Source organism: Penicillium samsonianum (genome assembly GCF_028829775.1).
Source record: "Penicillium samsonianum strain IBT 33392 chromosome Unknown utg000003l_segment0_segment0, whole genome shotgun sequence".
In the NCBI taxonomy this organism is placed as follows: domain Eukaryota; kingdom Fungi; phylum Ascomycota; class Eurotiomycetes; order Eurotiales; family Aspergillaceae; genus Penicillium; species Penicillium samsonianum.
The window spans coordinates 1,818,955-1,843,665 of NW_026643261.1; the positions used below are offsets into that span (position 1 = coordinate 1,818,955).

Sequence of the window (24,711 nt, forward strand, 5' to 3'; positions counted from 1 at the left end):
CGACTCTACATATGTAACAAGGCTGCAGGGACATATAGCACAGATGACAGATGGCGCGATAAGAGAGGAATCATGCTAATCTGGTTGACAATCCCATGTAGACATATTCTCGTATTGTATGTACCTAGATGGGCGAGGTACAAAGCATCGGACCAAAGGACCCCGAACAAGGCAGTAAATAACATACGTGGAACAGCATTGCCAAGAGAGTCTGGAAGTAGCAAAGAATTCCCGAGGGTCCACCGCAATAATGGATGGATGATTGGACATATGAAAGAATCTGACATTCCACTAGAATAGCAAATCCGTCCCCCCCCCAATGAAAATGCAGACGTAGATCAAGCCCCATGAAATGTCGATGCTAGTCTTAACGCCTTGAAAATGGAAGTTGAATGAAACCTTCTGCTACCAGTTGTCCTCGAATCTGAGTAGCTTCAATCACCTGGATATGCAAAGGAAAAGAAAAGCCGTGAGGAGAGATCCCTCGAGTTACCACCGCACCATGCCGGAACAAGAAACTCCGCGAAGAGAAAAAGGAAAAGTAGAAGCAGGAGAGAAGACCGGAGAAAAGACCCAAGAGAAAAGAGCAGGTATCAAAATTCAGGACATCAATCCCAGAGGATAGAGAATAAAGTTATCAACACTGCGCCGGAGACAGGATAAAAGGCAAACAAGGAGAGCTCGCATTGACCAATCCCCCCAGAACATGATGACTGACAATAAAGGTGCACAATGAAAAATTACCCAAACCCAACTCCACCAAACACGCAAGAATCCCCCGGGGTTTCCTCTAAAACGGAACGTGAAGAAACTGACCGAAGCCCCGGGGGAGGGGGTATGTGACTGAGAACTGGCTGACGAAACGGACGAGAACGTTGTGACCATAAATAGTAGCGAGGCTCAAGATAAGTACCGGGAGTGGTCCAACATCACAGAATGATCACCGCGTCACCCGGCGTCCGACAGAACAGGAAACAGAAAGGATAAAGGAAAGGAAGTGGGGGCAAAATCCGCAGAAACACCAGCATGAGTGAGGAAACGGGAATCAGAAACAAGGCGACGGTAAATGGGAATGGATACCGGAACGGAAACCCATATTTGCGGGTTGGAAGTGATGCAATCCGAAGGCATGTACAAGACAAGACAAGAAATAATGATGTATGCCAGATCAAGACTCCATGATCATGCAGTATGGAAAAAAAAGAAAACGTAATCACATGTCAAAGGTATCGTCAACGTTGAAAATCCCGGGCTCCGTGCCGTCGTGCGTCTTCTGGACGCCCGTCATGCGCTGGTCGACCGAGTTACCCGACCGATGGCCTCGTTGCCAGTGGTCGTCGTGCATGGCGTCCTCTTCCATATAATCGCTTTCGTCTATAAGGTGGTGGTCGATAGAACTCTCATTCACGAAGGTGAAGCCCTTGAAATTCGCTTGCATCCCGGGGGACAAGGGTGTGGAAGCTGGCATGAGGCCGTTGGCAAGGTTTGCGGCACGAAGATTGAGCGAGTTGTTCAGCTCCATAGCGTTTGTGAATTCGGGATCGAAATTCGATGTGTCGGTTTCAGACTGCAGCTGCGGCCTGAACGGAGGAATCACTTGCTTGCGGCACAGTGTGTCCCAGTTGATGTCATGGAAGAATGGGTGTGCCATGAGCTCCTTAGCATCGCCATTGGCGCCCAGTCGATGCTTGGGATTCCGGTTCAGCAGACCTTTGACGAAATTTCTTCCCTCCGTGCTAAGCGCATCACGGGGGAATCGGACTTTCCCGAATGCGATATTCTTGTACATCTGCTGAGTGTCCTCGGCGTAGAACGGACTCCAACCACAGCACATCTCAAAGACCAAGACACCCAGGGACCAGAAGTCGACCATCTTCGTGTATCCTTGCTCATCGAGTAATACCTCCGGGGCCAAATATTCAGTGGTACCACAGAACGTATTGGTGGTGTCGTTTTGTGACAGATTTGCCTTGGATAGACCGAAATCGCAGAGCGCAATATGGCCGTTGGCATCCAACAGAATGTTCTCCGGTTTGAGATCCCGATATACGATGTCGTGGTCGTGAAGATGTTGCAGAGCCAGAATCAACTCGGCAATGTAGAACTTCGCCCGGGCCTCCTGGAATCGACCCTCACGCTGCAAGTGCCAGAACAATTCGCCACCCGACATGAAATCCGTAACGAGATAGAGATCTGTCGGAGTTTGGAAGGAGAACTTTAATCCAACAATAAACGGAGAGGCCGTCATCGCGGTGCGTACCAAGATATTGCGCTCCCCGAGCGTGTGTATCACCTCCTTCTTCTGAATGATGACCTTCTTCGAGAGAACCTTCATCGCATAGATACGCTGTGTGTCCTTCTTCTTGACCTGATAAACCTGTCCGAAAGTTCCTTTGCCGATAAGTTTGAGGACAAGGAAGTCATTCGGTCCAACCTGCTTTCGATCTGTCTTTTCGAACTTCATATCGAGGTGAATTTCTCCAGACACTTGGTTGTCGCCGGCACCGCGCGCGACCAGGGGGAACCAGCCTTCTAGTCGGCTGTGATCTTCCTTGAGGTTGATACAGAGGCGTACGTGACCCAAGAAAGCTTCCTGGTTGTTGCGGTCATAGACTGTGACATCAAGCTCCGACTGATCTCCCATAACATCACTTTAACAGAACGAGTTAGTGAATGACCAAGTGAAGGAGCTGGGTTGGAGTAACATACAAGGTGGCCTCGTGATCCCAGTGCGGGTCTGTCACGGGCGTCCGCCCCTTGTGATCACCCTCGACAGCACTGTTGTGAGAGCTGGATCGGGTTTTCAAGGGAATGGCCATGGGCCGACCAGCAGCCTCCTCGGCATCTGACTCCAACTGGCGCCGTTTCTTTTCCTCCTCGCCGTCGCGAGCACCTTTGGAGATGTACTCATTCCATTCGAATACACACACCACATACGGATCGAAACTTGGGCGCAGTCCTCGGCCATCTGTGATCTTCAAAAACAATTTACCATTGATCGGGCCTGTGGGCGCGCCGTTGGCCGGGGATGTTGAGGTTGCATCCGCAGGCGCAGTCTCAGACTGGGACTGGGACTGGGATAAGAATGCTTCATCGAGTTTCATCGTGATCTCGTCCGTGGAGCTTTCCATGTCTTCCGGCTTGGACTCAGACTGTGGAGTCTCTTGCGAGCTTTCTTGCGGGGAGGAAGTGGCGGTCTTTTCCTGGGCGGCTGGGACCTCGTTGGACATGGCCCGGGGGGTAAGAGGTGGGGTATTCTTAAGACACGACCCATCGGGCGCGTTTTCAGTTAGCTTGGCTAGGTTCTCGGAAGATATTGAGACACGCGGTTTCTCATGGTCGAGGAGGGGAGCTTCAGACAGGGAAAAGGCATCTGAGATAGGAGGGAGGGATGGATTGGAAAAATGTGTGGCAAGAACGGGGTCGTCAGAGATGCTGGATACTGGGAGGGAGGTTTGACGGCGGGAAGGAGGGTCTTCTGGAGGAGTTTGTGTGGGTGAAATGAGGTAATTCTTCAGCGTTGTAAAGATAGACACTCCTGGACTCGTTCCGAGTTCCATCTCATCCGACTCATGCTGTAACAAGGAGTGTGGAGGGGTATGCAGACTGGGGTGTTCCTCCTCCATCTTATCAGACCCATCTTCCTGTTCCATCATGACAAAAGACTCGGAGGAATCGGAGGAGTGTTGGGTATGCGCATTTGATTGAAGGTCCTCAGAGGGTTTCGACAGACATGACCATAACCGCGGCAGACTCGCTTTATCACCGGAGAAAGAACCAACCTGAAAGTAGTTGTGCATAATGGAAGGCAGACGCTTGTCGGCCGGATCAGGTTCGGGTGTTGCGATTCCAGTCGGCGTGGGGGTAGAACCATTTGACCTGATCTGATCTTGGGTATCGTCTTCCAGTCCGGAGCTATTGAGACGGAAGGTTAGTCAACGAAATGATCCCGATAAAATCTTCAATTCAAAGGTTGTAGGCAAATTCCGACAAGGTCCGAGACGGAAGGCGAGAGGAGGTTTTGAGAGAAAGCCACCCTCGAAACGCAATGTTTCATGCAGGTCAACCCTAACAAGAACAGACTGTAATGCAATGCGGTGTGAGGGGATCGTGGACCCTCTTTTTCGCTCTTCAGCCCCGCCTTTCAAGAGGAATGCCAAAGCCAAAGAAGAGATATTAGAAGTTGACTCACTTCGTTTTCTTCATGTCGTCGCCGTGCAACACGGGTCCACTCTGCGCAGCCATTGTGTTTCCATTCAAGAACGTCGGAAAATGAGGAGCGAAAGTGGGGGGGTAAAATTGGGAAGTTGAAAAAAAAAGGAGAGGATTTTTTGATGAGCTAAGGGAGTTTGCGGGATGGATTTGAACCCGTTCGGATTTTTCCCAAGAAAATGATTTTTGTTTTATTCTGGGGTTTTTTTTTATTCTGGGAGGTCTTGGAAAAATAGAAATGTGTTCGACAGTTTTCCTTTTGGATTTAGAAGTGGGATTCTCTTCGGTAATATAGAACCCCACTGTAAGATAATAAAAAAAAAAGTTCGTCACTGATAATCCATGTTTCCGGGTGGTGTCTTATTAAGGGACATAAGATCATACGTAAGATATAAGATATAATCTTATGAGATATAACCCAGCTGAATGAAGCTGGAGCTGACCATAAGATAAAGGTTCTGGAAAGGACCGGAACTATAAAAAAAAAAGGTCATTGACGCATTCTTGTATTCTCTAATCCCGAGTCATCTACGCCTTATTTCCTAATCCGTACTATGTTGTATGTATTCCTGAAGAGGGGAAACAATGAATGCCCTGAGAAATGAGAAATTATTAGAAATCAGAAATACAAAATATGAAGAAAATATTAAAAGACTTAACGTCATGTGGAGACCTAAGATGAGTGGGTGACAATGTTCAATAGCCCTAGATATCAAGATAATTGCCCGGAAGGGATCTATTTCCTCTTGCTTTGGTCCTTAATTTTCCTTATTTCCCTTCTGATTTCGCTTTCTAGAATGTGAAAAAAACAAGATTATTGCATTTTCAGGTCACGGTCAATAGTCCGAATGATATTAGGCTCCCAAGAACATGTGGCTATACCTTTTCAAAAGAGGCTGAGAGGAATTCGCCTCTCAGCATGCGCCCTTTTCTTCTTTGGCTACCTTTTTCCCCCCTCTCTTATCGCGCTCCGAATCTCTATCTCCACTCTCACAGCGGGGTATCTCATTATTATTGCATCTGATGACAACATCGGAGTATACGATGTAGCGATAGACCGCTTCTTATATTCGGATGGTTTCCATGTTCGAACTAGTAGTACCCATATATATGACTCGAGGTAGTACGCTGTATCCATTTTAGTCTCTCTGCACACTACTGATTAATGCAAAATCCCTTAGGATGCTTCTCCATGGAATAATGAAATATTGACTGAGAAACCCATAGATCGAGTTCCGATCCACACACATCGTGAGATCGTGGCAACCTTTCAGCTTTCAATATGGCCCGGGTCTAGCTCTCAGCTCCCCTTGCATCTGCATACCAGGTGAAATGTGAGATATGCTGTGGTCGCAGTGGGATGCTTCAAGGCCTCCACATGCGTCATCGGGGCGTCGTGAGGTCCCAACCTCTGCGCTAACATGTGGCTCGGCGGATCTAAGACCCGGGCCGGGCGTGAATGATGTATGTTCCACAGCAGTGAGCTTGCTGTGACTGTACAATAATTGTAGATAATTGTAGAAGAAAAAAAGGAGACGCTGGAGAGCTATTGCCGATCTCCGTTTTGGCCCCTCAGCGTATAGTATCCATGGCCTCGAATAGGTGGGGGATAAAGGACTGATCGACGCTTACCTTCCGCAACCTCCCTTGGGTTTATGTAGTGTGACGAATGATATGCTATGGAACTAAAGATCCAGGACGTAGGTTCAAGGATGATATCTGATTTCCTCGTACCCTGGACTTGCATAATAAAGTGCGTATTTAATTTGCATTTACCATGGGTTCGTGCGGTTCATACTCAAATATTTATGGTATCGACAACCTTCGTGGTATACAACCTACATCGATGTACAGCCGAGACCTGCATGATTTCAATGTGCATTTTCCGTTATGCACAAGACCGAGTCCGAGTTTGGATTGAATTTGTAGGTCATCTGCACTGGGACATGATCTGCGGGCTTGTACTCCGTACAACAAAGTAAGCACCTCTGAAAGCTACTCGGTATGATTTTTCTCAGGCTACCAGCTGCCTGCAGAAATTATACCTGATCAGAACAGATATATTCCCGGGGGGCGTTTTCATATTAACCATTTGGGTTTTCTCGGTTGCTGGGCCGGAAAAAAAAGGGACATGGCCTTTAATATGCCATTTGAACTTGCAGCTAGTAAAGCAAATTCAGATGTTGTCCATAAATAACCTGCTCCAAGTGGTGACTCGCTACTGTGATTGGAATGTGTTCCTTGGTCCCAAGCGACTTTGATACTGACCCGAGATATGGTTTGCTCAAGCCTCCTAGGGGGTTCGACTCAGGAGCTATCTCTCACATGTGACATTGGAGATTGACTGCAAATAGAGGCACATAATGAGGTCAGTGGTTACACAAGCAATTAACCTATGTGTTTCGATGCAGTCGTCTCTTTGTTGGATGGACGCAATTGACACCCAATAATGGCAATGTGATTCGGGAGAGAACGGTGCACTACATGACCGGTGAGTCTTTACAGGGTTCTCTGTCAGCATGTAGATCCATAGATGAACTCATCTTGAGCATTGAATCCCCGCACTCCCATACTGGCCAACTAGGGGGTAACACAAAGCCCGAGATGATGTCCTATGCGGGCAACCTATGATATAATATGGGCATTTTGAGACGGCAACGGCGGTTGGGGGTCTAGAATTGGAAAAGAACGAATATCGAAAAGCCAGGAAGCAGGATGTTCGCCGATCAATGGCCAGCCCGAAATGCTCCGTTGGAGTAAGAGGATATGACGTCAGACGTCATAGAAGACGATTCGGTGTTTGCCTTGTTTGCACCATTTAGTGTTTGCCGCGTTTGCAGCTTGTAGGGCTCCCGGAAAAACTTCGGCCCTTCGCAAAACAGCTATTCCTCCCCATTTGCGCCTCCCCAGCATATCGACCAACCATCGACAAAATGCCACGAAAGCTAAGGGCGGCCGCCCAGGCGGCTGCAAAGTCGATAAGTGAGTTGATCCTAACCCCACATTGGCTCGCACCTGCCACAAGCACCCGTCCCTTCTACTATGCATTGAATTTCACCTTCCCCTTAGACGCGTTTGCGACTAACCAGCTTTAGAAAATGTACCTTCAATTCCAGATGGGTCTGATGAGGAGATGGCCGACGCCCCTTCCTCTCAACCCTCCTCACCCGTAGCCGAACTGGAAGACTCCCCCGAGAAAGATCCTGACGTCGAACTCGAGGCTGAACCTGAATCTAAACGTGAACTTGAACCTGAACCTGAAGCCGAAAACGCAGAAATTCAGGCCCCCGAAACACCTGCCACACCAAAGCCAGAGGAAGAATTGAGTGTTGCAACCCCCGCAGAAGACTCAATTCTTGCCGACACAGATAACACACCTTCCTACGGACCTGGCCGCCCATCACTTCCGCCTCGCGGCAAGCGTCGCATTGGTCGCCCACCCAAGAACCCTCGGCCTGAATGGGATCCGGCCGACGGCGAGCCACCACTTCGAGTCACTACTCCAGTCAAAAGACGCCGCGGTCGCCCTGCTGCTAGCGGTGGACGCTGGGCACGCAACCGCGGCCCCTCCCATCTCACCCAGGTGCCTGTTGACAAGGAAGGAAACATGATGGATGTAATCAACGACGAAGTGTCGATTCCGCCCGACCCAATTGGCGCTACTAAAGTCGACGAGAATGGCCACCTACAAGGCGGACGTGAGTATCGAGTCCGTACCTTCAAGATCCTTGGTCGCGGAGACCGCCTCTACATGTTGTCGACTGAACCAGCCCGCTGCATTGGCTTCCGTGACTCATACTTGTTCTTCCAGAAGCACAAGATGCTGTACAAGATTATCATTGATGATGAAGCTAAGCGTGATTTGATTGAACGCGATCTCATCCCCCACTCTTACAAGGGACGAGCCATTGGTGTTGTCACCGCGCGATCAGTGTTCCGCGAGTTTGGCGCAAAAATCATCGTTGGTGGCAAGAAGATCACCGACGACTATGACGAAGCTGCTGCTCGCGAGCGCGGCGATGTGGAGGGCGAGCTAGTCGTTCCGGAAGACAGATTGCCCGGACCTGGAGAAACTTACAACAGAAATCAGTACGTCGCCTGGCACGGCGCAAGCAGTGTTTATCACACAAATGCGCCCGCGGTGCCGCTTGTTGGTGGAAAGCCAGTTGATACCAAGAAACGCCGTGTGCCAGTGACTGATGACAACTGGATGCTCGAGCATGCCCGGGCTGCAAGGTGAGTCTATATTTGATATCGAGCAACCCATTGCGACCTGTCGACTAATGCATAGTATAGCAACTTTAACTCAAAGCTCGCCGGAATGCGCCGTTCGAATCTGGGTGGTGTGTACGATGTCCACACCAATATTATGCAGCACCCGAAGATCATGCAGCCAACCCACGCCCGCTGGGAGCGGGTGTCCCCAGCTCCGGCGTCCGCCCCGACCGAGTTGACTACGAACATGAACTCATTGAACCTCTCCAACGGAGGCTCTCCTTCCGGCCATGAAAATCAGACCGCCCACGAAACCCAAGAATCGCAAGAGGCTACCACTGGCGAAACCTCCACCGAAAGCCCCGCCACTACCTTTTCCCCTGTTCCCGCTCATCTCCACGACCGCTACGTCATCCAGGACATTGTCTATGAATCCCCGTCATATTCAAACATGGGCATCCCGGGCCCTGACGGTGATGTGCACGATATTGGCCCCAACGGCCTGGTCAGCGTCGCCAACCCCGAGCATCCCGAGTTCATGACTCCAGAGATCCTCGAGTTGCTTCCGCCAGAGTGCAAGGAAGCTCTTATTGACGCTGCCGCACAGGAGGTTGAATGGAAGTCCAAGTGGACCACCGAGACCACGGATGGCGAGCGTACTCAGCCAACCAAGAGCTACGCCTGGTACCCGTAAATCCTGTAGTTGATTTCTTTGTTTCTTGGGATTCTTGCGCGTCGGCGAAATTTATGGGTTAGCATGGGCTGGGTGGCTGGACATGGCAGGCGAAAGCCGCTGGAGTTTTTTTCTTTCTTTCTGCTTCCGAGTCTGCTTTCGCTTTCTCGACATATGCCTTGGATAGATATTTGCCTATCTCCATGATGTATTAACTGGTTCTTTCTTTTTTGGTCTTCGAACGCTGGGTCTACATGACTTCACTTGGCTTCGAGTGATGGACTTTTCGATAATAATGAACCGACTTTTTTTTTCTATGACAACGTTATGCTAGCATGTTAGCCCTTTCAGGACCTTCGTTATAGATATCTTCTATCCCATTCTTACCTTCTAGCCGTAGTATACTGATGACCTACAACATAAGTTATGGACGCATACCCCAGGCAGAAATTTTAAAATTAATAACTTAGCTTACACAAATAAATAAAAGAAGAAGAAATCGAGGTGATCTAGAACTCCATTTCAAAAAAAAAGCAAAAATAAATACGAACCCAAGAGATCGAGGGAGTTGGCTAGAGAAAGGGTGTTGAGGAGTGGAACAGCCAGATAGAAAATGTGACAGAAGACAAGACGAAGGCAGATCGACGTGAGAGCTCGGAGAGACCTAGGTAGTGTCGGATCATATGGAGGAGATGCTAGAGAAACAACAAGAGAGATAGAGATAATAAAGAAGGGTTCCGGGTGCTAACGCACCGGGAACCAAAAGGAGGAAAAGGCTTGCTTGATAAAACGGCTGGGTCATGTATGCGAGGGTAAGACAAAGAACAACGAAGAGCAAAAGGGTAAGATTTCAACGGAAATGAGGCTGCATTGGTCGCGTGGTAGGAAGTAAGAGACTGTCACATGGCCATTTCCGCGCGCAACTTTGCCAGCTCGGCTTCTTCGTCGTCTTCCTCTTGTGCCTTGGCGGGGTGTTTGACTATAGACAAGTCGGTTAGTGAACGATATGTGATATGTGCATATAGGATTCTGTTCCCACTTACGATCTGTATTCCCCGCAGCTGGTAACCGGTCCAGTTGACTGCCCACCGGTACGGTCCCGGTGTGGAGCATCTTCGCATCCATAGCTTCCTGCTCCAGACCTTCCAATTCGGCATCGAGCTCTTCCTCGTCCGGCTGTTCGCCGATAGGGAAACTGGTAATGACGCTTCCGATCTCGGCGCTGAGCGCATGCTGGTCTTGGAGTTCCTCCCTGCGAGTTATCAGTATGGCTGTAACATGATATAACAAGAGCCACGACAGGGCAATATGATAGATAAGGGATAAGGGAATCTGTGAACCCGGCAGCAACGTACATCGTCTTGTCGACATCCTCGAGCTTCATTCCACCATGGATTTGCTTCATAGCGGCGCCGGCCTGCTTCATAGCAGCCAAGGTCTCGTGGTTGATATTCGCGGCTTCGATGGAGTATATCTGCTGCTCAAGTTGCATAATCTGAGCTGTTGTCTGCTCGAGATTCTTCTCGTGGACCTTTTTCCGTCGGAGTGCGTTTTTGGCGGCTATTCAACACAATAGTAGAAGAAGCGATAGTTAGCCACCAACCGCAACTCTCAAATAAATGTCCAGCAACAATCTGCAAGATTCGCAACCATACCATTCTTATCTGTGTTGACGTTCTTTCGCGCCATAGCCTCCTGTTCTGAGATCTGGGTCTCGAGATGTCTCTCGCGCTTCTGCAGCATATCCAGCTGCTCGCGCAACTGTAGGATAGCGTTCTTGGGCGCATCCTTCCGCTTCTGAGCGGCGGCCCCGCCAAACCAAGACCACATGGTGATATCGGTGTCTGTGTAACTGAAAACTGAAGGGAGAAAATAAGCAGGATAAACCCCGGTGGCCAAGTAATATGTCCAAAGGAGACCAGCGGCCGAAAATCGGGAGTGAGTGAGGAGAGAAGAGTAGATTGGTTGTTTTCTTTGCTGCAAGTCAGGTGGAGCGATAGGCTCCAGGCAACGCCAGTGAGCAGAGAGGCGAAGGAAGAAAAGGGCGAAAAATAAGCTCCGAATGACCAGGAGATTTGGAGCACACGACCCGTCGAGAGCGCTTCCAAGAATAATTTCTGGATGAATGCAAAGTGGAGGGGAGCCCGACTTTCCCCTCGCTGTATGACATACACGGTAAGGCCAGTCACGTGCGCCAACAAGACCGTTGTGTTTGTGACCTTTAGGACTGCCTCTAATTCTTTTCTTTTAATCTTCATACTTTTACAATGTTGAGCATCTTCTTCAACTAGCGCAGAGATGAATGGGCCGCGCCCCTCGACTCGCGTGTTCCTCTCCGACCTCTCATCTCTACAGGCGGACTCGAAGATCCGCTTTCTTGGCTGGTGCGTCAGGCCTAGAGTAGAGAACAAAATAGTATAAAGTCGAGGCTTTCCAATACTAACGATGATATATGCTCTTGTGTACACATAGTGTGACTCATTATACCATCACCACCGGCCATTTGATACTGGAACACAACTATCCACGCAGCAAGATAGCTCCAAGCTCTGTCTCTGTCGACATCAATGCCCTCCTTGAGGATCTGACCGCCGATGAATTGCGTGTGGGAACATGGCTGAATGTCGTGGGCTATATCAGAGAGTCGGAGCCGGTGCCGCCAACATCGTCATTCTCTTCGACTCCCGACGACGCGAATCGGCCGAGTCAGAGGCTTTCTACGGTCCCCCCTCGTCCGGTGTATGTCGAGGCGATCATGGTCTTTCCAACGGGAGCTATTGCCATCGGGGAGTATGAGCGAATCCTTTGCAATTCTCAGCATGTCGAGCGGATGATACAGCTCACCCACTGAGAAGACATCTGTAGTGGTTTAAAAGATTACATGGTACTCAAAACCAATAACGCATTAATGGAGCGTCTCTGCATTAGATATTCTGCTATATAATCAATTTTTGAGCACCTCAGATACAAGGCCAGGGGTATCAAGACGTAAATCAAAACACTAGACAAAAGAATCCTCAAAAAGCAACCCTAAACCGCCTCTTCCGCCTTCTTCTCATCTGACCGGTGCGCCTGTTGAAGCTGAAGCTGCCTCCTAGCCCGCTTTCTCCTCCAACTTCATCTTCTCCTCCTGCATGCGCAGAATGAGGGGACTCTTCATACGAATCTTGTGCCCATATTTATAAAACACAAACGGAATCGGCACAATCGCAACTTCCAACACCCCCAGGAGAGTGCCCGCCCAATTCGGCCCCAGACTGGCATACATAGAAGAGCCAGCAAGAGGCAGAACACCACCGAGGATGCTCCGAATAACCGAGTTGCCCGCCAAAGCAGAGGCAGCATACATGCCGTAGCTGTGAGTCAGGTAGTTGGATGCATAGATGAAGACGCCAGTGTTTCCCGCGCCGAACGGGATACCCGCGAGCAGGGGCACGATCCAGTGGATCGAGGCTGGGGAGCAGGTCCATGCGAACCAAAGCTCGCCGACTGGGATCATCGCTGCACAGATGCAGACGAACGAGACCATTGCTTCTGGGTGTGGTTTTCCGGTGTCGGGGTCTTTGGCATGGCTGTTAATTAGCCGCCGGATTAAGGGTTCGCAGGCAATTGTGAGGAGGACGCCGATCCCGATGCCTAGGAAGGCGAGCCCGGACACACCCAGTTCCCATCCGCGGATGTCTCGGAAGACAATTGGGTAGGCTACGAAGCAGAGGTACAGGATGCCGTAGATAATTGCGATGTAGATGTTCCAGAAGATGCTGAGGGTGTTAGTTTCATGTTTTGTGTGTTGCTGTGGTTTGTATAAGTCGAAGAAACTTACCAGATTGGCTCGGTAACTGCCATTATAAATGGCCGGCTGAGATTCAGCTTGAGGACCTCGGGAAGGCTCGCCTTTTGGTCGTAACGACTCCACCAGCGGGACTCGCCGCTCTCCTTACGGAGTTTAGCTGCTTTCTTTTGGAGAATGGTTGGTGCGTAGGTTTCCTTGAGCAGGATAGCAAAGACCAAAGCAACAGCGGAGAGCATGAGCGCGATCCAGCACATCCAGCGCCAGCCAAGATATTCAGTGACGAAGCCTCCTATAACAGGACCGATGACTATATCCTGTTAGAAACGAGCTCGTTGTGTCGGGGGGAAATAATAGGCGAAAAACAAACCTGGTCCATTGAGTGGCCCAATACTCCAAACAGAGATCGCTAGAGCACGGTGCTCATCGTCCACCAAATCAGCCACCATACCGGGTGCGGTAGAGATCATAACACTGCCGAAGAAAGCAGCGATAAAGCGAACGATGATCAGTGCCGTGACAGACTTTGCAAGCGCGCAGGGGATGATCAAGACCGTGAACACAGCTAGACAAATTACACAGACGGGTTTCCGTCCGTAGACCTCGCTCAACGGGGCCATGAACATGGACCCGATGGCAAGACCAAACAGATAGAAGGTCAAGCCAAGGGTAACGATAGTCCTGGATTGGCCAAATTCCTCGGCCATTAATGTAATGCCTGATGTATAAGAAGTCGAATATAACACGCTTCCGAATTTGTTAGCTAGAGAACCTCGTGCTTCAAAACTTTCGAGATATAAACTCACACGATGAGAGTGTTCCATGATAGAAACACAATTCCCATGGACTTATACTTGAAATTCCAGTTCTTGGGGTTCTCGGGGTCATCGTCGCCATCCCAGTCGACCTCATAGTCGGGGTCGGCAGTAGCATTAGTTACGATTGTCGTTACACGCTCCGACAGTGACATGTGCGAGGTTCGTGAGGCACGAGCTGTCAATGTTTTCCCTAGCGCATCGCGGTCGGTCTGTGTGTCTACCGTGGAAATGGACTCGATAGAGTCTGTGTCCTGGGACATTCTCTCGGTGTTTCCGGGCCATTTATCTTGACCCTCTGAATTGGACTGTTGAGCTGCCATGCCCGGAAGCTTGGATGGATGGCCTTCAAACAAGTGAAATGGTGTTCGGGGAGCTTGTTTAGGTGTGTACCCGAGATCAAACAAGCAATTACTCCAATATTAGGGGGTTGTAGTGAAGAAAGTAGGGGAAATAGGAGTAATGGGTCCCTCTGTTTTCCAATTTCAGCCTCGATAAGGCTGTAGTAGTAGTAGAGTGTGTCGTTCTCTATTTCTTTATTGAGATATAGTGGAAAAGCTGCAAATGTAGGCCGAAATCCCGAAGCCGAGGTTGCTTTAAGTATCAACCACAAGCCCTCCAAACTGACACAGATTATAACAGAAGATAGAAATCGAAGGCATTTATCATCAAAATCACTTGAAACTCGGAATTTTTCGAGTGTGGGGCCGAAAGTCAATGATAAGCATATTCGAAGAGAAGGAGCTGGGCTTGCAGGGCTTGCACGGCTTGCAGAAGTTGTGCTGTGCCGAGAAGATGATCTGTAGCCCCGAACAAAAACAGAGAATAGTTTCTTTTCCTACTCTGTAGAGAGTACATTGTATATATAGGGCATCGGAATATTAGATTCCCCTTATATCCCCCTATACTTGCTCTGTATCCTACAAACCCTTAGCATGGGATTTCCCCATGGGCAAAGAGGTCCGCCATGGCGTGATATCTCCATAAGACACAACGTGTGTGTTCCGACCCAATTTGTCTCCACACGGCATATTAGGCCCGAAGGAGTGCACCATGTGGGTTCTAGCCTGGGCTGTAGTGTGCCGGTTTGCCGAATACTGCCCGTGAGAGCTGTGCAATAATATACATTATTGTAGAGTGTGTTGTATTTCTCATATTGGCATGAGTTAAATTACATCCATGGATGTATACTTAAGCTTGGAATAGGAAGTACGGAGTAGATATCAATTTTGGGACGTCCAGATGAAAGTGGGTTCGAACCTGGAACCAGGAAAAAGCCGGTTGGAAATAAGAAAATAATAAGAAACTTCTATTTCGATCACCACTACTTGCATGTAAAATTTGCGGAAGAGGTTCCGATTCCGAGTTGTACAGTACTAGTATGTATGTAGTTTCATATTTGATCTATATAACTGAAGGAATTTCCGGGGAAAGGCATAATTCGTTTAATATCATATCCATAGATACAATATAGACATTCCTCGGTTATATAGCCTACTTCTACCTAGGTAAACACAGATGGTTTACTAAAAGCTCTTGTCTCAGTGACAAACGGGGACCATGAATGGGTTTGACAATTCCACGGTACTTTGCTCCAAATGAGGCGCTCTCACTGGCTATAAAGGGTCTCAGGCCGCTTGTTAACATAGCCGAAGCGAACTAAGGTCTAAGCGACCTGCCGAAATGGATCTGATCAGATCGCCATGTTTCAATATCCTATCTGAAACAGGTTGATTTAAATCTAGACCTTCAAACAGCCCTATGGCAAATGGCAAACTTTCTTTAAAACCCTCTGTGGGACTGCAACCTTGGAAAAAGTATTCTGTAACTGTCCAGCTATCATGACGTCGCTTATAACAGCCGGCCTGGCTGGACTGGCTGCTCTCTATATGTGGCGTGTTAACTCTGCTATGAAAGTGGTCCCCGAGGAGGCACAGAAACTATCACCTCATCGCTGGACAATAGAAGAAATCAAAGCAGCCTATAAAAAGAGCCTGGAAACCCCCATCGATGTGACTAAGAGCCTGCCACCAAAGCAATCTCGACGATATGTGATCGTAGGCGGAACTGGTAAGTATAGATACAAGTCGCTCTTCAACTCCATCCACTGACTCTCTTGACTCTCCAAACAATAGGTCTAGTTGGTGCTTGGATAGTCTCGCATCTTCTCGCACGGGGCGAAGACCCCAAAGCCATTCGCATTCTAGACCTAATCTCCCCAGAGCAGAACGTCCTCAACCAAGGCGTGGGCTGGATCAAAACCAACATCACCGACGCTCTCGCAGTAACAACAGCATTTGAAGAGCCATGGGCTGCCAATGTAACCAACCTCGCGCTAACAGTCTACCACACCGCAGCCATAATCCGACCCCAGGACCGACTCAAGAGCTTCCTACCACTCAGCAGCAAAGTCAACATTGACGGCACACGGAACGTGCTAAACGCCGCAAGAGCCGCCGGTACCACAGCCTTCATCTCGACATCCTCAGGTTCCATCGCTCTGCACCAGCCAACCTTCTGGATCGCGCCATGGGCGACGCAGCCCAAGCGCGTAGTCCAAGTGATCAGCGATAGCACCAAACTGCCCGAATCCCACGACCAATTCTTCGGTAACTACGCCGTAACCAAAACCGAAGCAGAGCGCCTCGTTCGCGCAGCAGATAATCCAGCAAAAAACTTCCGCACCGGCTGCATCCGCCCTATAAACGGAGTCTATGGCACAGGCGGCCAAGCCAACAATGTCATCACGGGCCTTTACCTCCGCAACGGAGGCAGTCCGACCTGGGCTCGCCCGATCCTGCAGAGTTTCGTGCACGCTGAAAACGTCTCGATTGCGCACCTCTTGTACGAACAGCGTTTGATCCAGCAGAGCGAGCCTGGCTCGAAGCTCCCGAATACAGGTGGCCAGGCGTTTACCGTTAGCGACCCCAACCCGGCGATTGCATTTGATGATTTGTACACGTTACTCACGACCTTGTCCAAAACGCCGCTTTCGTTTCCAGATGTGCAGCCCTTGCCGTTGTTGGTGATGGCGTATTTTGTTGAGATGTATACTTTCTTGCAGTATAGATATCTGTCTTGGTTTCTACCGAGGTTGTCGGGGGATATTGGGCAACTTCAGCCGTCGCTGTTTTCCATTATCAATGTTCATGTGTTTGCTGATGATTCGCGCGCGAAGCTGGCGCCTGAGATGGGTGGGTTAGGGTATAGCCCGCCTCTGAATACTCTCGATGGTCTGTGCCGGCGGCTTGTGGATTGGAATACGAAGGCTGAGAGGGAGGGGGTTGAGGTCATGGGGAAGAAGATGAAGTTGGGCCCTGTGAAGGTTTCGGAAGATGGTGTTGCTGTGGTTGTGCCGAGGGTTTTGTGAGGAGGATTTGAGTTTGACCGATCTACTTGATCTGAGCAGAAGAGCAGGCACCGGGTTATTTTTTTATGAGCATTATTTGGCGTGCAATTCAATCTGTACTTGAATTTAGGAGTTTAGTACTAAATTGAAACACGGTGTGGCGTGAAATGGAATCATATTTGGAGAGAACCTTGGAAGGGCTCTGGTAGGAGATATCACCCATTGAATCTTCTGCAACTTCCAAGGTTGGAATAGCCGGAGCCGACCAGCAGTACCCGGCCATATCAAGGTTTCATTCCTCCTTAATCTTCATTTGGACGCAAAGGCTTTTGTTAGAGCTGGTATGGGGATTGATAAACCCCCACTGACCTCGGGACTCTGCCGAAACACACTGAGAGCCCAGTGTTGATAAGCCGTGTGGGCGAGCAGAAGTCCTCGGTGCAAAAGCAAGAGCAACACACATAGGCCACTTTCCAAAGTGTTCATGGACGAAGGAAAAAGGGCATGGTAACTCTCAAGTCGCACATATGGCACTCCATCATGCAAGCGTTCCACCAAGAGACTGCGCGATCAAGGACATGAATCCCTCAGCCAGCAGAAGGTCGCTAACATGACAAGCTTTCATTTCTCAGAAAGATAGTACACAAACAAGACGAAAGTTCTCCCTTAGCGAGCCTGCTGCTGAGCCACTTGACGCATATGGTCAAGACGCTGTATGCGCAAACGCTCAGATGCCACCTCAACATCAAGAATCCCCCCAAGACGATTCTTCCACGTCTCCTCCAGACTGACTAGCTCACCCTGGCTCGCCTCCTGTGTAATTTTTCTCTGCTTGTTCACCTCCTCAGACGCCTCCTTCGTCTCTGCCAACTCCTTCTCAAGGGAACCGAGTATCTCCTCAAGCTGTGAATTGCCAATCAGCCAAGCGTTCTTGCCATGCTCTTCCAGCAGAGCCAGGTTCTCGTGGCGCTTGGACAGGTGCGAGCTTGACGCATATGCCTTCTGCAAAGCCTGGCGCCATGCGTCTAGGTCAGGCGTCTCGGTGTCTGATGCGCGAGTCGGGGCCTCAGGTGCTTCGTAACGGGATAGATCGATTCCACCCGTGAGAGGTGCTCCTTGTGCTTTGCGCGAGAGTTCTTGTTGCATGAATTGAGAAAATTTGGGTTCTGGCACTTCCGGAATCCAGGGGTGCATTGTAGAGGTGTGCTCCGGGGATAACTCTGCGTTGATGAGCTGCTGCGCTCGCGCTTGCGCGGACGTAGTGGGCGCCGCGTCGATATCTTAGAAGGTTAGTGATTGGGTTCTAAATGCACGTCTCTTGTACACTCTGGGGTACATACATGGCAGCGAGTCATGAGATTCGTTGATTAACGGCATTTTGGAGTGATGTTCTTGTATGGAGGTGAAGACCAAGACCAGTACGGAGTAGATTAATCTCAGAACCATTGCTACATGAAGGCGGTGAGGAAGGCGGCGACCCTCGAGAGACGCTGACTCAGTTAACAACAGCCACGTGACCTCGACTTTTATATGAACCGAGGCTGAAACAAACAAGGTGAACCGTGTACCTAATTTGTAGGCGAGTAATATATCTAATGTTAATGCGGTCACAGCTGAATTCGAGTCATGGGATATGTTGTATATGTTGCTGCAGCAAAAACCAGGGTTTGGGAGTCCGGGGAATTGCTTGGGCGAATGGCATTCCCTCTTAGGATGCTCTCCCGACTGCAACGATGATCCTATCCAGTTTGGATTCTTTTTTTTCGCGAGGTACCTGAGTGGTAAGCCAAGTTCCAGCTCACCGACTGGCTAAAGATCGAGGCAATTTAGTCTTCACATGTGCAGTGGGCTGGCACACGACCCCTGGAGCACATATCATTCCACCGTGCGGGGGGAGTGCAGCGAAAGTCTATTCCCTTTTGGTGTGCGGAATTCAATGGATGATGATCCCAACCCCTGTACATCGCTTAGACGAATGTCACCTACTAAGTACTTCATGTACACTAATGGTCAGCTTCTTTCCCAGGCTTTGGGGTACTTGGGCAATGATCTTCTGGACTTGCATGTAGCTCGTTCGTCTTCCCACTGTATCCCCCACTAGTGCACTTGTATAAGAACCCTTAACTCCCTGGGGGATTTCGACTTTTCAAGGGCTACAGTTACTCAGCGTCTTTTCTACGGATGTCATAACTCTATATTACTTGTGATATATTGGCAAACCCTCTCAATAATGGCTAATTTTCGCATGGGCGTTACCTTTGCTGGGGTGACTCTTGCGGTGCTGGTGTTTTTCCAGCTGATTGCATTATTCAAGCTCGATAGCCAGTCACAATCGCCTTTGCCTAGTTTTAGTTCAAACTTCAACCAGTGGAAAAGCAGAGCGAACGCGGCGCCAGCTGATGATATCTTTTTGGTCGGAGCGGGCAAGGCAGACGTAACTGGGTATGTTTATGCTTGCATTTTGACATATCAATGTACTAAATTGGCTAATATGATTACTAGGCCCGTTGTGGAGCTGACTCTCGCTGGCTATGCCAGTTTGGACCAACTAGGCACTGGTCTAAAGCAGAGACTGTATTCTCGCGCCTTCATCTTCGCAGACCCAAATAAGCCCGATGATACTTTTGTGTACCTGGTGCTCGATACACTTGCAGGTGACACGGCCGTGCGACATGGTGTCCTGGAGGGTCTCACTGCCCTCGGTGGGAAGTATGCACGGTACGGCGAACACAACGTCGCAATGACGGGGACGCATTCGCACTCCGGGCCAGGAGCGTGGATGAACTACTTACTGCCTCAGATCCCGGCATTAGGCTTCAACAAGCAAAGCTATCAAGCCATTGTCGACGGCACTGTTCTATCAATCATCCGTGCCCATGAGAACTTGGCGCCGGGTCGGCTCTCTTTTGGATCCATCGACTTGCAAGACACCAATATAAATCGCAGTCCTTTTTCATACGAGCATAATCCAGAGGAAGAACGGGCGCGGTATTCTGCCAATGTTGAAAAATCGCTCTCGCTCATTCGGTTTGATCGCGAATCCGACAACAAAACAGCGGCTGTCCTAACATGGTTCCCTGTTCATGGCACATCTATGTACAACAACAACACTCTGGTTAGTGGCGATAACAAAGGTGTCGCAGCTTACCTCTTTGAGCGCAGCGTCCACGGCGATGCGAGGTTCACGGACGATGCCGTTATTGGATTCTCTCAGGCGAGTGTCGGGGACACATCCCCTAATATCCTTGGGGCTTGGTGCGAAGATGGCTCTGGAAAGATGTGTCGATATGAAGATAGCACTTGTGGTGGCAAAAACGAGGATTGCCATGGTCGGGGTCCTTTCTTCCGCGAGAACGACAACGGAGCGAAGAGCTGCTTCGAGATTGGGCGCCGCCAGTACTCAGCAGCAAAGAAGCTTTACGAAGGGATGAACACCACCCCTATCAAAATTACTGGAGGTTCAGCGGTGAAATCTTTCCATGTGTACCAAGACATGAATGGCTACACTTTCCCATCGCCATTCAACTCTAGTACTCTGACGACTTGTCCTGCGGCTATGGGGTACTCCTTTGCTGCTGGAACTACAGACGGACCTGGTGCCTTTGACTTTACCCAAAATGCTACTGGTCCAGCTGGACGCAACCCCCTGTGGCAAGTTGCGCGTGCAGTTATCCACCAGCCCAGCAAGGCGCAGCAGCAGTGCCAAAGCCCCAAGAACGTGCTATTGGATATCGGCACTCTCACTGAGCCTTATGCATGGGCCGCGGATATTGTTGACATCCAGGTCTTGCGCGTGGGTCAGCTGTTCCTCGTTATCTCCACCAGCGAAGCTACCACGATGTCTGGGCGACGCTGGAAGGAGGCTATTGCGAAAGGAGCAAAGGACCACCTTTCTGTTTCCGATCCTCTAGTGGTACTAGGAGCCCCATCAAACAGTTACGCTCACTACGTGACAACAGAGGAAGAGTACGGCGCTCAGCGCTACGAGGGCGCGTCCACACTCTACGGCCCCAACACACTGGCAGCCTATGTCAATCTGACCCTCACTTACCTGCCCTATTTGGGAAGCTCCTCAGAAGTTGCCAAACTTCCAGCCATCCAACCCGGCCCCAACCCACCAATCAACACCAACCGTTCATTGAGCTTCATTGCGGGGGTTGTGTATGATGGAGCGCCCATTGGCAAGCACTTTGGAGATGTGACTTCAAACCCGGGGTCTGGACCCTATGGCCCCGGAGATGTTGTGAAGACGACCTTCGTGGGCGCCAATCCCCGCAACAATCTGCACCTCGAATCAACCTACGCTGCGGTTGAAAGAAAAAACGATTCTGGTGCATGGGAGTTCGTGCGCAATGACCGCGACTGGAATTTGGTCTTCAAGTGGAAGCGGACCAATGAGATTCTTGGCTATAGTGAGGTGACAATTGAATGGGATATTGAGAATGAGTATTATAGTCTTGACACTACGTCCCCCCTGCAGGCTGGGACCTATCGGATGCATTATTACGGAGACTCAAAGAACCCCTTTGGCCAAATATCGCCTTTCGAGGGCATTAGTGGGGCTTTCACAGTGAAGACTTCATAGTCTGACTCATTTATAATATACATAGTGGTGTGTGGAGTGGCAAGTTGAATGAAGGGTGTCAAACGATCTAATTGCCGAAGTGTACAGCCTTGGGGAGTAACTAGGCCACAGTAATTATATCTTCACTTACGCGCCCGTACTCGTAGCAAACGAATTAGCCAGACACTCTCGGTCTACAAGTCTACTCGGTCCATATGTCAACATGTAAAATCCTCAACATAATAATAAAGTGGTCCTGCATCTGTAGCCGGCCAATCACCACGCGCCATCGGCCAGAGCTGGGCGCCTACTGCAACGTCTCTTTGTCGCGCGATCTATTTCTAGCATTAATTCCGTCCCACAAAGAGCCCCTTGCAATGGCGGTTCCCTCTGGGGCTAATAGTAGTGGATTATTTCGGACTTGTTCACTTCCAAGGAACAATGGGCGGCTGACAGGAAGCCCTAAGCCCAACTCGGCCCCTGATGAAACCCCCAAGTGCAGATATACCAGCCAGGACCCTCGATGGTGAGGGAATTGAAAGAAAAATCTCTTTCCTGTTAAAGTCTCAGGTTGCTTCATCTTGCCTCATTCTTTTGTTTCCCTTCGTTTTTGTGGTCCCTAGTGATCCAGCCATTCTTTCATTTGCAAGCCATCAAGACGCCTCCTAAGCCTTGTATGCATTTCCATTAATTTCATAATATTTTCTTTGGCCATGCTTTTTTTATAGGTGTGATTGTTTCTATCTGATCCAGGTGCTCTAGTATATCTCTGACCGAGCACCCATTTTTCTTTACTGTCCCACTTTGTCGAAGTCGTGCCCCGGCGATCACTTCCAACACTCTCGTTTCTAAATCAGGATGCTTTGCTATCAGTTCTTTTTGTTCCTTCTTTTGCCATGGATGGCTTCGGCTGGTCCGATCTCTCGCTGGCTGTCTCAGTCATTGGAGGCACCTAAGCCGACTTCTTTCCCCTTGCGGGATATCGAACGGCGTGAAGCTGGCGGTATCACCGAAATCACGCCTGTGCCAGCGCCTACCCAGAAACCGTTTACGTACGAGGAGCCAATAGTACCTGACCCTTTTCTAAACTATTAAGTCAACCCCTAAGCTAACCATCATTCAAAAGCCAACTACATCCCATGCATCAAGCATAACTCACGAGACAACCACCAGTCAGAAGCCAACTACAACTCAAGACCCAACTACAACTCCAGACCCAACTACAACTACAACTCCAACTACAACTCAAGAGCCAACTACAACTCCAAACCCAACTACAACTCAAGAGCCAACTACAACTACAACTCCAAACCCAACTACAACTCAAGAGCCAACTACAACTACAACTCCAAACCCAACTACAACTCAAGAGCCAACTACAACTCCAGACCCAACTACAACTGCAACTCCAACTACAACTCAAGAGCCAACTACAACTCCAAACCCAACTACAACTCAAGAGCCAACTACAACTCCAGACCCAACTACAACTACAACTCCAACTACAACTCAAGAGCCAACTACAACTCCAAACCCAACTACAACTCAAGAGCCAACTACAACTACAACTCAAGAGCCAACTACAACTCCAGACCCAACTACAACTACAACTCCAACTACAACTCAAGAGCCAACTACAACTCCAAACCCAACTACAACTCAAGAGCCAACCACCACCTTCCATGCGTCCACTACGACTCGGCGGTTCATATCCTCATCCACAAACCCGGGACTGCTGCGCTCATCGCCCATAACTAGTTCATTACCTGTCTATACTCCAGGCTCAACATCCTCACTCGATTCCTTGGTGATACCAAGTCCAGCCCAATCTTCATCGGCTACGCTTCTAGGTGGAGCAACCAGCATCGAAGCTACCAAAGCCACACCAGCAATCTTGACCTCTACGACCATACAGCCAGCGACAGAACCGGTGCCTACAGTGCCCACAAGTAGCAGCCCAGCTGTTGGAGCTATTGTACCTCCAGGAGGAGCAAGCAGCAGTAATTCTTCCACGTCCACACTGGCGATCCCAACCTCCAATCCCATCCAGCCAGCGAAGGCTACGCAGGCACAATCTACACCACTACAGCTTCCCACGTCAGGATCCAAGCCTGTGGTGACCGTAACCGAGCCTGTGATCGTATATGTGACCAAAGGAGCACCAACTCCCTTCTCGACAAGCGTCATCCATCACACACCCAGTGTCAACAACTCATCAGTGTCGTCAGCGAAGTCAACAGTACAATCATCTGTTGAACCAACAACTACATCTTTGAAGTTTGTGACTATCCATTCCACTGCAACGTCTGTCGTTCGTGTGACTGTTTACCCAACATCATCATCATCATCACCTGCTTCTTCATCTTCGGTCTTGCCGTCCTCAACTGGGAGCGCTTCGGGTGTGAATGCAGCGCCTATAGATACCACAACGTCAATTGTTCCTGTGACTGTCAGCCCGATAACACCATCGTTACCTTCTGTGTCTTCGTTGTTGCCATCCTCAAGTGAGATTGCTCCTGTGGTGACAGCTCACGTCACTTCCACGAGTGTTGTTCTTTTGACCGTTTACCCGACTACATCGTTACCTTCTTCTGTGTCTTCGTTGTTACCATCCTCAAGTGAGATTGCTTCTATAGTGACAGTCCGTGTCACTTCAACAAGTGTTGTTCCAGTGACCGTTTACTCAAAAACATCGCCATCTGCTCCATTGTTGCCGTCCCTAAGTGAGACTGCTCCACATGAGACTCCTCCTGTTGTGACAGCCCACGTCACTTCCACACAAATAGTTCGCGTGACCTTAGATGGGTCAACTGCTACCCGAGGAGCGGAAACTACACATGCAGCAGCTCCAACATATACCATGGATGCCAACATCCCTACCACGACCTCCAAACCAGGTCAAGGCATACTTACTGTGAATCCGATTACGCCGTCTGGCTTTATCACGATCACTGAGACCCAGACCGAGACCGAGATCAAGACGGTGACAGATCGCATTACTGAGACTGTTACTGCCATTGTTACTCGGAACTAGCTGTAAGATTAGGAGGAAATTGACTCTTTTCTCTTTAATTATGTAGGGAGGCTTACTTT

At 49.5% G+C, this 24,711-nt stretch overlaps 10 protein-coding genes across 10 annotated transcripts; 6 read left to right on the top strand and 4 right to left on the bottom strand.

Annotated features, from left to right (window-relative positions):
* Window positions 1-85: 85 nt before the first annotated feature.
* Window positions 86-4,553, bottom strand: schA (serine/threonine protein kinase SCH9). Its single transcript, XM_057276987.1, has 3 exons — window positions 4,193-4,553; window positions 2,710-3,915; window positions 86-2,651 (listed from the first exon to the last, which is right to left on the bottom strand). Exons 1-3 carry the CDS (start codon window positions 4,243-4,245, stop codon window positions 1,214-1,216), a joined length of 2,697 nt encoding a protein of 898 aa, XP_057136597.1. The 5' UTR covers window positions 4,246-4,553; the 3' UTR covers window positions 86-1,213.
* Window positions 4,554-5,060: 507 nt separating this feature from the next.
* Window positions 5,061-5,543, top strand: N7471_004269 (uncharacterized protein; the record flags this gene model as incomplete). Its single annotated transcript, XM_057276988.1, has 2 exons — window positions 5,061-5,297; window positions 5,394-5,543. The coding sequence occupies 2 exons, from the start codon at window positions 5,061-5,063 to the stop codon at window positions 5,541-5,543; spliced, it is 387 nt and encodes a 128-aa protein (XP_057136598.1).
* A 1,602-nt stretch (window positions 5,544-7,145) lies between these two features.
* Window positions 7,146-9,121, top strand: N7471_004270 (chromatin structure-remodeling complex subunit RSC7; the record flags this gene model as incomplete). Its single annotated transcript, XM_057276989.1, has 3 exons — window positions 7,146-7,194; window positions 7,308-8,448; window positions 8,509-9,121. The coding sequence occupies 3 exons, from the start codon at window positions 7,146-7,148 to the stop codon at window positions 9,119-9,121; spliced, it is 1,803 nt and encodes a 600-aa protein (XP_057136599.1).
* An 878-nt stretch (window positions 9,122-9,999) lies between these two features.
* Window positions 10,000-10,930, bottom strand: N7471_004271 (ESCRT-III subunit protein SNF7; the record flags this gene model as incomplete). The annotated part of the gene is made up of 4 exons (XM_057276990.1): window positions 10,000-10,079; window positions 10,144-10,352; window positions 10,456-10,660; window positions 10,756-10,930. 4 exons carry the CDS (start codon window positions 10,928-10,930, stop codon window positions 10,000-10,002), a joined length of 669 nt encoding a protein of 222 aa, XP_057136600.1.
* A 468-nt stretch (window positions 10,931-11,398) lies between these two features.
* On the top strand, window positions 11,399-11,951 carry N7471_004272 (nuclear telomere cap complex subunit Ten1; the record flags this gene model as incomplete). The annotated part of the gene is made up of 2 exons (XM_057276991.1): window positions 11,399-11,484; window positions 11,573-11,951. 2 exons carry the CDS (start codon window positions 11,399-11,401, stop codon window positions 11,949-11,951), a joined length of 465 nt encoding a protein of 154 aa, XP_057136601.1.
* A 243-nt stretch (window positions 11,952-12,194) lies between these two features.
* Window positions 12,195-14,028, bottom strand: N7471_004273 (MFS transporter; the record flags this gene model as incomplete). Its single annotated transcript, XM_057276992.1, has 4 exons — window positions 12,195-12,861; window positions 12,924-13,200; window positions 13,261-13,637; window positions 13,697-14,028. 4 exons carry the CDS (start codon window positions 14,026-14,028, stop codon window positions 12,195-12,197), a joined length of 1,653 nt encoding a protein of 550 aa, XP_057136602.1.
* Window positions 14,029-15,546: 1,518 nt separating this feature from the next.
* Window positions 15,547-17,075, top strand: N7471_004274 (putative 3-beta hydroxysteroid dehydrogenase/isomerase family protein; the record flags this gene model as incomplete). The annotated part of the gene is made up of 2 exons (XM_057276993.1): window positions 15,547-15,775; window positions 15,841-17,075. The coding sequence occupies 2 exons, from the start codon at window positions 15,547-15,549 to the stop codon at window positions 17,073-17,075; spliced, it is 1,464 nt and encodes a 487-aa protein (XP_057136603.1).
* A 535-nt stretch (window positions 17,076-17,610) lies between these two features.
* Window positions 17,611-18,450, bottom strand: N7471_004275 (pre-mRNA-splicing factor SPF27 family protein). The gene is made up of 2 exons (XM_057276994.1): window positions 18,395-18,450; window positions 17,611-18,334 (listed from the first exon to the last, which is right to left on the bottom strand). The coding sequence occupies exons 1-2, from the start codon at window positions 18,429-18,431 to the stop codon at window positions 17,721-17,723; spliced, it is 651 nt and encodes a 216-aa protein (XP_057136604.1). The 5' UTR covers window positions 18,432-18,450; the 3' UTR covers window positions 17,611-17,720.
* A 641-nt stretch (window positions 18,451-19,091) lies between these two features.
* Window positions 19,092-21,639, top strand: N7471_004276 (neutral/alkaline ceramidase; the record flags this gene model as incomplete). The annotated part of the gene is made up of 2 exons (XM_057276995.1): window positions 19,092-19,496; window positions 19,557-21,639. Exons 1-2 carry the CDS (start codon window positions 19,285-19,287, stop codon window positions 21,637-21,639), a joined length of 2,295 nt encoding a protein of 764 aa, XP_057136605.1. The 5' UTR covers window positions 19,092-19,284.
* An 837-nt stretch (window positions 21,640-22,476) lies between these two features.
* Window positions 22,477-24,652, top strand: N7471_004277 (uncharacterized protein; the record flags this gene model as incomplete). Its single annotated transcript, XM_057276996.1, has 3 exons — window positions 22,477-22,686; window positions 22,792-23,375; window positions 23,437-24,652. The coding sequence occupies 3 exons, from the start codon at window positions 22,477-22,479 to the stop codon at window positions 24,650-24,652; spliced, it is 2,010 nt and encodes a 669-aa protein (XP_057136606.1).
* Window positions 24,653-24,711: the final 59 nt, after the last annotated feature.